The following is a 10,000-nucleotide window of genomic DNA, read 5'->3' on the forward strand; positions in this document are numbered from 1 at the left end:
TGTTCTGTTGTTCTGTTGTTGTTCTGTTGTTGTTCTGTTGCTCTGTTGTTATCTATTTCATAGGAGAAACACCCATCGTATCTTTATAAACTTAGCCTACTGTAAAAACAAATAGATTAAAATAAAAGTACATTATCCTTATTTATTGGATTATCTTTATGGTAAATGGAGGCATGATTTTTCTGGCTATGTCTCATGTTTCTCCATAGCAACCTAGATAGTGCAGTATATGAGGTATAAAAACCATGTGAGGAGTCCTGAACTACAGCGGGCTGGCTGGTTGATTCAGTACTCAAACACTGGGGGAATTCTGTGTGTGCACATCCGCAGGTGCTGGACAGTTGGGGGCAGTAATCTATGGAATCTATTTTTTTTAAATATATCTTCCTAGAAATAATGACTTGTCAGCAACAATTCCCCAATTAAAATCGTCTTACCTCTTCTCAGATAGCAGGACAGATGGGAGCCTGCTACCAGAACAACAAATAGTTACTTGCATGGCTCTTGTGATTAATTAATTATTTTTTAATTGTAACTTTATTTACTATTTTTATTTTTTATGATTATTTATTTATTTATTTATTTATTTATTTATTTATTTATTTATTTATTTATTTATTTATTTATTTATTTATTTATTTATTTATTCATTCATTCATTCATTCATTCATTCATTTTATTCATGCATTTTTGTGGGGAGGGTGTCTGTCAACTACCCTTTTATGGTAGCCCTGCAAGATAATACATGCTATAGGCCCACAGGTTTACTGCTACATTTCTGCAGCTTTCTATTTCTCAATATCCATTGTATATGTTACAGATTGTCTGTACAAAAAGTTCTGGTACAAAGTTTACCGCGTCTATCCCCGCCCCTTTCAACATTGACCGGCCAATCATATTGCACGGTTTCTGCACTGTTGTGTCATTACACATGCGCACGCGTGAGACAGCTCTTTCTGATAGTGAAATAAAGAGCAGTGTCTTCACACGCACGCCCGTTCCCTAAGGCAGCAGGGAGGACTTTGGTGACTAATTAGCAGGGGTAAGGTTTATTTGTTGTAGCCTATGTCCTCCTTGGTAATAGTCGTGTTTCTACTGGATTGAGAAAAGTTGATGGGTAACTTTGCATATTATTGCGCAGACGGAGTGCAGTTCAGGTTCATACGGGTGCTGCGTGCGTGCATATCATATTCATAACCTGACGGAATTTAATAAGTTTGAATTCGCTTAGGGGAGACACGTGTTTGTACTTGTGTGTGTGTGTGCGTTTCTGCACGTACAGTTGCAATATATGAGCTGTCAAATGGGATGTAAAACTTCTGGCGTTCGATTGGCCAATCTTCCAGAGGCCTGGCTGTGTTGTGTGATACGATTGGTTGAAACACGTTACGAGAGGTGCGCGGCTGCCTGATGTTAATGATCAATCCGTCCGCAGGTTCTCAGCAAAACACCCCCTAGATAAGGGCCTTCACGACACACCTTTCAGCTTCCATTGTTTCCATTAATATCTTGATCTGACTGCAATTAGGGCATGCATTTTATATTACGTAAACATACACAAGTTGCAGATATTGGGGGTAAATGCATTTAAATTGGGGGTAAATTGTGTTATTATTGGGAATATTATGTAGACCTATCACCTGGTACTCGTGTGGTTTTATCTTCCAGGACCTTGTGAGTGCTCAGGATGAAGATAGCTGTAATTGGCCAGAGTCTCTTCGGCCAGGAAGTGTACAAGGAACTGAAGAATGAGGGACACATCATCGTTGGAATCTTCACAATACCGGACAAGGATGGCAAAGCGGACCCTCTTGGTGAGCCTATCCTCAACACCTCTGTATGCTCAACAACAACCCAGATAGCAAGCGGATCTGGGCCATATATGGGCCGGAACTAAGCCACTAAGTGCCAGATCTGGCCTGTATATGGCCCAGATCCGCTTGCTATCTGGGAATGAGTTGATAGGCTGTTACAGTAGGGAACTGGGAATGTGCTGTAGTCTACTGAACATACATTGGAGAGTGTGGTAGTGGTTCCCTTACATAATCAAGGACTTTCCTCTGTAGACTTAGCATAAAGACACTGTGTGTGTACACTGTATACACATTTCATCATCTTTCCAACATGGGAAACATTGGGGGTACAATCCCCATGTCAAGTGGAACGGGGAACCTCCATGTTTCCCCTGTATTCAATCAGGGAGACCCCGTATTTGCTCTCACAATGGGCGCTGGAGTTCATCATGTTATCACACTGTACAGAGGCACAGCTGACTTTGATAATGTATTCCTACAGTCGGGCCCCTCTGGGAGATATGTGAGGCCCTGTGTGAAATCTAAATCTTAATCTTGACCTTCCTTCTAAAGCAATCCCCTATAACCCCCCCCCCTTCCTCCCTGGGGGGGTCAGAGGGGGCGTTGCCCCCCCCAATATTTGAGATCATTAAAATGGTCCCCCCAATATTTAGATTGGGATAGTGGCATTCAAATGACCATACAGCCACGTAGGAAGATGTCCCCCCAAAAAAATACTCTTGCAAAATTTAAATGTAAATGTCCCCCCCAAAATCTGATACAGATCCCCACCACTGGCCAGGGACATCTTGTTATGTTTCATTGATCCCAAATGAACCGTGGCCCCAGACCACCAGGGGGAGCCCTCTGCCATGAGTAAAAGTGTAAGAGCCCTATTCACAAAATCACAATAAAACAATTACTTGATAATGACAGATAATGTTTTCGCCGGGTTGAGTTCCTGCTTGTGACAAGTGTGGGGATGAGTCAGTGTGGGGATGGGATGAGTCAGTGTGGGGATGAGTCAGTGTGGGGATGGGATGGGTCAGTGTGGGGATGGGATGAGTCAGTGTGGAGATGGGATGAGTCAGTGTGGGGATGGGATGAGTCAGTGTGGGGATGAGTCAGTGTGGGGATGGGATGGGTCAGTGTGGGGATGGGATGAGTCAGTGTGGAGATGGGATGAGTCAGTGTGGGCCGGGGATGGGTCAGTGTGGGGATGAGTCAGTGTGGGGATGGGATGAGTCAGTGTGGGGATGGGATGAGTCAGTGTGGGCCGGGGATGGGTCAGTGTGGGGATGGGATGAATCAGTGTGGGGATGGGATGAGTCAGTGTGGGGATGGGATGAATCAGTGTGGGGATGGGATGAGTCAGTGTGGGGATGAGTCAGTGTGGGGATGGGATGAGTCAGTGTGGAGATGGGATGAGTCAGTGTGGGCCGGGGATGGGTCAGTGTGGGGATGAGTCAGTGTGGGGATGGGATGAGTCAGTGTGGGGATGGGATGAGTCAGTGTGGGCCGGGGATGATTCAGTGTGGGGATGGGATGAATCAGTGTGGGGATGGGATGAGTCAGTGTGGGGATGGGATGAATCAGTGTGGGGATGGGATGAGTCAGTGTGGGGATGAGTCAGTGTGGGGATGGGATGAGTCAGTGTGGAGATGGGATGAGTCAGTGTGGGCCGGGGATGGGTCAGTGTGGGGATGAGTCAGTGTGGGGATGGGATGAGTCAGTGTGGGCCGGGGATGGGTCAGTGTGGGGATGAGTCAGTGTGGGGATGGGATGAGTCAGTGTGGGGATGGGATGAGTCAGTGTGGGCCGGGGATGGGTCAGTGTGGGGATGAGTCGGTGTGGGCCGGGGATGGGTCAGTGTGGGGATGGGATGAGTCAGTGTGGGGATGGGATGATTCAGTGTGGGGATGGGATGAATCAGTGTGGGGATGGGATGAGTCAGTGTGGGGATGGGATGAATCAGTGTGGGGATGGGATGAGTCAGTGTGGGGATGAGTCAGTGTGGGGATGGGATGAGTCAGTGTGGGGATGGGATGAGTCAGTGTGGGGATGGGATGAGTCAGTGTGGGGATGGGATGAGTCAGTGTGGGGATGGGATGGGTCAGTGTGGGGATGGGATGATTCAGTGTGGGGATGGGATGAGTCAGTGTGGGGATGGGATGGGTCAGTGTGGGGATGAGTCAGTGTGGGGATGAGTCAGTGCAGGGATGGGATGAGTCAGTGTGGGGATGGGATGAGTCAGTGTGGGCCGGGGATGGGTCAGTGTGGGGATGAGTCAGTGTGGGCCAGGGATGGGTCAGTGTGGGGATGAGTCAGTGTGGGCCAGGGATGGGTCAGCCCCACGTTGGCAAAGGGGAACGGGGGCCGAAGTCCCCAGGCGCGTCCCTACTGACCAATCCGCTCCCCCCTCTGCAGGCGCCGAGGCCGAGAAGGACGGCGTGCCGGTGTTCAAGTTCCCCCGCTGGCGTGTGAAGGGTCAGGCCATCCCCGAGGTGGTGGCCCAGTACAAGGCCGTGGGCGCCGAGCTCAACGTCATGCCCTTCTGCTCCCAGTTCATCCCCATGGAGGTGATCGACTACCCCCCCCACGGCTCCGTCATCTACCACCCCTCCCTGCTGCCCCGGCACCGCGGCGCCTCCGCCATCAACTGGTGAGTCTGGGGCAAAGACATATTACCCAACGGGCCTACAGGTCCCAGGCCCAGGGGCCCAAGAGCTCAGGGGCCCTTTCTTGTCGCATAGTCAAAGCGCTTAGTCATTCATGTCAATAACAAGTCACAAGAAATAAACTATCATGTTACTTTTTAAATGAGTGTTTATCTGTAGTACTTTAGAGGGGCTGAGTACTCCATGCAATATGGGTCCTTCAACTGCTTTGGGCCCCTAGTTGAGAAATCCAAAAAGCAAGTCCTCCCCACTAGGTCCCTCAAGTCAAAACCGAGCTGGTAAAGCTGCTTTTATTGTGAGATTTCTCAAATTATCTTCAGATTGGATTTGGATGTCATCTCATTGGGCAAATTCAAAAAGGCGACAAATGAAATAGGTGTGGGGGCCCTTTACGTGTCTGTGCCCAGGGGCCCTTTACGTGTCTGTGCCCGGGGGCCCATCATTTCAGAATCCGTCCATGGGCGGGGAGGGGGGTACTTTTCCACATCAGGTGAGTCTGATTGGTTAGTCGGGTGACGGCCATCTTGTCGCTGACTTGCTGGATTGGGGGAATTGATGAAGTGAGGCTTTGGTGGATTGAGTGGAGGAGAGTTGATCTGTTTGGTCTGCCTCGGGGGGGGTGGGTTTGACCACTCAGGACCCTGATCCACGGCGACAAGAAAGGCGGGTTCACCGTGTTCTGGGCGGATGACGGACTGGACACTGGACCAATCCTGCTGCAGCGGGAGTGTGATGTGGAGCCTGATGACACCGTCAACACCATCTATAAGAGATTCCTCTTCCCAGAGGGGGTGAAAGGCACAGTAGGTCATATTAAATTAAATTAAATTAAATTAAATTAAATTAAATTAAATTAAATTAAATTAAATTAAATTAAATTAAATTAAATTAAATTAAATTAAATTAAATTAAATTAAATTAAATTAAATTAAATTAAATTAAATTAAATTAAATTAAATTAAATTAAATTAAATTAAATTAAATTAAATTAAATTAAATTAAATTAAATTAAATTAAATAACCTTTATTTAGACTCGAAGTATACTAGGGATGTTAATAGTTAATCGACTATAAATTAATTGCCGCTAAGAATTTACTCGTAAGATTTGGTAACTCGATTAATTGCTTGTTAATGAAACAGAACTTTTTTTTTTTTGGAACGAACGTTATCAACGGGAGTTGTGTGAAATGTAATCATGATTTAAGGTCTGACTGCACATGAGGGCGCCACGCCATGTAGCGAAGGCTAATTGGGATGGCGGGAAATTTCAACGACACAGCGGAAGACGACACAAAAATGAAGCGAGCAAAGCGCAGTCCAGCGTGGGACGTTCTTATCAATTAATCGACTATTGTTTGTTAAGGTTAACAGTTATTAATTAATGAAACTCCTTGAAATTTGCAACCCTATCATGGCGAGTGAGCGCGTGTGTTCGTGTGATCGTTTGCAGGTCGAGGCGGTGAGGCTGATCGCGTCCGGCAAAGCTCCTAAGATCACCCAACCGGAGGAGGGCGCTACCTACGAGTGCATTCAGAAGAAAGACAACGCCATGGTACGGTTCTGACCCACTCATGTTCTGGCTGCTACTGATGATGATCCATAATAATAGTTGGGCCCTTCGCTGTGCTGGACGGTGACAGTGTAGCCCGCGTCTGTCGCGGGAACCAGATTCGATGTGGAGATGAGTGCGCTTGGTTTGTGGAGATGCATGTGGAGATGAGTGCGCTTGGTTTGCCCGCAGATTGACTGGAATCAGCCGGCAGAGGCCCTACACAACTGGATCAGAGGAAACGACAAAGTACCAGGTGCCTGGGCAGAGGTTGATGGACAGGTGAGACATGGATCTACTGATCCTCACACTCTGTTACACACGTGAACCAGGGCAGAGGGGAGGAGAGTCACAGAAGAGAAGATGATGTGTAAATGGACTGCGCTTATATAGCGCTTTTATCCAAAGTGCTTGACAATGGCCTCTCATTCACACATTCACACACACATTCACACACCAATGGCGGCAGCTGCCATGCAAGGCGTTAGCCTGCTCACTGGAAGCAATTTTGGGTTCAGTGTCTTGCTCAAGGACACTTCGACATGTGGACAATGGGAGGCGGGATTCGAACCGCCGACCCTACGATCATTGAACGACCGGCTCTACCAACTGAGCTACAGCCGCCCCTTTAGACCACTTGTGTCCACCTTAGACCACTTGTGTCCACTTTAGACCACTTGTGTCCATTTTAGACCACTTGTATCCACTTTAGACCACTTGTGTCCATTTTAGACCACTTGTGTCCATTTTAGACCATTGATTGATTGATTGAAGTAATGTATCCTGAATGGCTTTTATCCCACCATGACCTCGCCCGCGTTCTCTCTGTAGAAAGTGACGTTCTACGGCTCGACGCTGTGCGGGAACGGCACCGCGGTGAAGGGTCAGCCCCTCGACATCCCCGGCGCCGGCCAACCCGGTCTGGTCACCAAGGCGGGCCTGGTGCTGTTCGGAAACGACGGCAAGACGGTAAGACGAGCGAAGCTGAAGGTTCTGTAGGAATGAGCCTCTCACCAGAGATAATCAAAACACACTCCTGTACGCAACTGACTTTTACTCGGCTGTTTGATCTTTTTAAAGATGGAACTATATCAGCGTGGAAAGTTGATATTAATTCAATTCTACCGGACCTTCTCCGATTTAGGGAAACCTAGTCTGGAGTCGAGCGCCACAAAATATAGGGATAGGGGCGGAGCCAGCGCATAGGGGCGGAGCCAGCGCATTACCTTTCAAATCCAGCTGCATTTGAACAGCCAATCACAAAGGCCAATCAGCCTTCCCGCACAGCCCACTTTCCGTGCGGACCAATCATCCTCCCTGCTCAAATCCCCATCAGTGTCCACGAATCGTTCCCAGAAGCTCTTGCCCCAGCGAGAGCTGCTGGGAACTGGGATGAAAGGAAGCCGAAACCTTACGTCAAAACTCTTTCTGAGCTGGTTGCGTGTTCGTTAACGACGCCTCGTATGGGCTGCCTCGCGGGCAGCAGGAATATCAAGGCTCTCATTGTAGAAGTGTCTATAGGGTTTCCAGTTGGAGCTTTGCCAGTAAGCTGAACTGAATAGGCCTTTGAGAGTGGCGTTACGTAATCTAGCGCAGCTGACGGAACGAATGAAATGGCCAATGAGAGGCCAGAGACGAGGCGGAGCTTAACGCTGAGCTTAGCACCAACAAAGAAACATTCTAGAAGGTAAACTTTGAGGTCACACTCGGTTAATGATTACAGAAGCTCAAGCCGTCTTGTGTTTGCATCACATTTCCACTTGACTGGGCTCTCTGATGGCTAGTGAAGCATTGAGCTCTTTCCCTTTTGAAGGAAAACCTTTATTTAACCAGGTGACCTCGTTGAGATGTGGGATCTCTTTTCCCAGAGGGCAGCACAAGGACACAGGCACACGTTCAACACACAAACACAGACATAATACACAAAAACAAGACATTAAAAGCAGGTTTGGGCGAGCACAGTTACTGAATTAAAAGCAATGACAATTTCCAATACTTTCACATTCTAAGTCCTTTAAAATCGATATGAAGCTTCATAACGGATCAGTTATTGTAATTTTAAGTCTTTCTGGGGAGTATTCCAAGCATTTGATAAATGTATCTGCTCCAGCTGAAGAAGCCTAAATAAATAAGATATAGTCAGTTACGTTGTGTGTTTATGTGTGTGTGTGTGTGTGTGTGTGTGTGTGTGTGTGTGTGTGTGTGTGTGTAGTTGCTGGTGAAGAACCTGCAGTTCGAGGATGGGAAGATGATCGCGGCGGCGCAGTACTTCAAGTCCGCCAGCAGAGCGGCGGTAGAGCTGACCGAGGAGGAGAAGGCCTTCGCCGAGCAGATGAGGGTGAGCCTCTGACCAGCCCTCCTCTCCTCTGTCCCTAGAGCTGACGGACGAACATTACTAACACACAATGGGGCGTGTTGCGCTGGTTCTGTGAAGCTCAGTTGTTAGAGCATGGTCAAGGTCAAGGTCAACTTTATTTATATAGCACATTTAAAATCAACCGAAGTTGCACCAAAGTGCTTTACAGTACATAAAAATAAAAACAGACAATGCATGCAAACAATACTGAATATAAAAGTGCACAGTTTAAAACTACAGTCATACCAGGGCCACTCATGATATTTGAGGGAATCATATAACAAAGCACAGTAAGCACTTAGCAGAACAGGCTCAGAGAATACCGCACGGCAAAGGTGGGGAAATACTTTATAGAGTATTGTGTGAAATACTTTATAGAGTATTGTGTAAAATGCTTTATAGAGTATTGTGTGAAATGCTTTATAGAGTATTGTGTGTGATTCTTGTATTTTCATACAGGGGGTATGGAAGAGCATCCTGACTAATGTGGAGCAGATCGAGGACAACACCGACTTCTTCAAATCCGGCGCCGCCTCCATGGACGTGGTCAGGTAAACGCTGCGGACGCACAGCGACGGTTCACATAAAGAGCACACGGGAACGGGACAGAGGCCACGTAAGAGGGCCCAAAGTGGGGGTGCCCCGGTAGCTCAACGGGCTGGGGCGCTTACCATGTAAAGCGTGCAGCAGCGTGGGTTTGAATCCGGCCTTTTGCTGCATGTCTTCCCCTCTCTCTCTCTTTCCTGTCTGTCACCTACACTGTCCTATTGTAATAAAGCAGAAATGCCTTAAAAATATATAATTATTTTTATTTTATTATAAAATTAAAAATATATAATTATTTTTATTTTATTATAAAATTAAAAATATATAACTATATAATAAAAATTAAAAAATAAATAAAAAATATCATTTTATTTTATTATAAAATTAAAATTAAAAATATATCATTATTTTATTTTATTATAAAATTAAAATTAAAAATATATCTTTATTTTATTTTATTATAAAATTAAAAATATATCATTATTTTATTTATTATGTTATTATATATTTTAAAACCAGAGGGCCCAAAGTGAGCGAGGAGGGTTGTTTGTCTCAGGCTGGTGGAGGAGGTGAAGCTGAGGGCCTCTGGCTGCCAGCTGCAGAACGAGGATGTCTACATGAACACCACCTTCCAGGACTTCATCCAGATGTGCGTGAGGAAGCTCCGTGGCGAGGATGACGAGGAGGAGCTGCTCGTCGACTACGTGAGTCCCGCCGGCTGCCCCTCGCGCCGATACGAGCGGTCGTCGTGACGTTCCGTTCATCGTGATCATTTGCGTAATTATGTGTTGTGTTGTGTGTGTGTGTGTGTGTGTGTGTGTGTGTGTGTGTGTGTGTGTGTGTGCGCGTGTGTGTGCGTGTGTGTGTGCACGTGTGTGTGTGTATGTTGGTGTGTGTGTGCGTGTGTGTGCGTGTGTGTGTGTGTGCGTGCGTGTGTGTGTGTGCGTGCGCGCGTGTGTGTGTGTGTGTGTGTGCGTGTGTGTGTGCGACCCCGTGCCCAGGTGGAGAAGGACATCAACCACATGACGGTCCGGATGCCTCATCAGCTCTTCATCGACGGAGAGTTCGTGGACGCGG

At 46.9% G+C, this 10,000-nt stretch overlaps 1 protein-coding gene across 2 annotated transcripts in view; it reads left to right on the plus strand.

Moving 5' to 3' along the window:
• Positions 1–910: 910 nt before the first annotated feature.
• The window catches only part of LOC311314954 (cytosolic 10-formyltetrahydrofolate dehydrogenase-like), a 16,210-nt gene continuing 7,120 nt past the window's right edge, over positions 911–10,000 (plus strand). For both annotated transcript variants that reach the window (XR_014630650.1, XM_084445502.1), the window contains exons 1-11: positions 911–1,042; positions 1,669–1,814; positions 4,221–4,455; positions 5,109–5,274; positions 5,923–6,024; positions 6,214–6,303; positions 6,853–6,990; positions 8,234–8,359; positions 8,837–8,928; positions 9,480–9,627; positions 9,925–10,000. The exon at positions 9,925–10,000 is cut by the window's right edge and continues 44 nt beyond it. Coding sequence is in view for 1 of the 2 variants with exons in the window: in XM_084445502.1 (XP_084301628.1) it covers positions 1,688–1,814; positions 4,221–4,455; positions 5,109–5,274; positions 5,923–6,024; positions 6,214–6,303; positions 6,853–6,990; positions 8,234–8,359; positions 8,837–8,928; positions 9,480–9,627; positions 9,925–10,000 (1,300 nt within the window). In the remaining variant the exon portion in view is untranslated. The remainder of the gene's footprint in view (positions 1,043–1,668; positions 1,815–4,220; positions 4,456–5,108; positions 5,275–5,922; positions 6,025–6,213; positions 6,304–6,852; positions 6,991–8,233; positions 8,360–8,836; positions 8,929–9,479; positions 9,628–9,924) is intronic.

Source organism: Borostomias antarcticus (assembly GCF_949987555.1).
Source record: "Borostomias antarcticus genome assembly, chromosome: 11".
Taxonomy (NCBI): Eukaryota; Metazoa; Chordata; class Actinopteri; order Stomiiformes; family Stomiidae; genus Borostomias; species Borostomias antarcticus.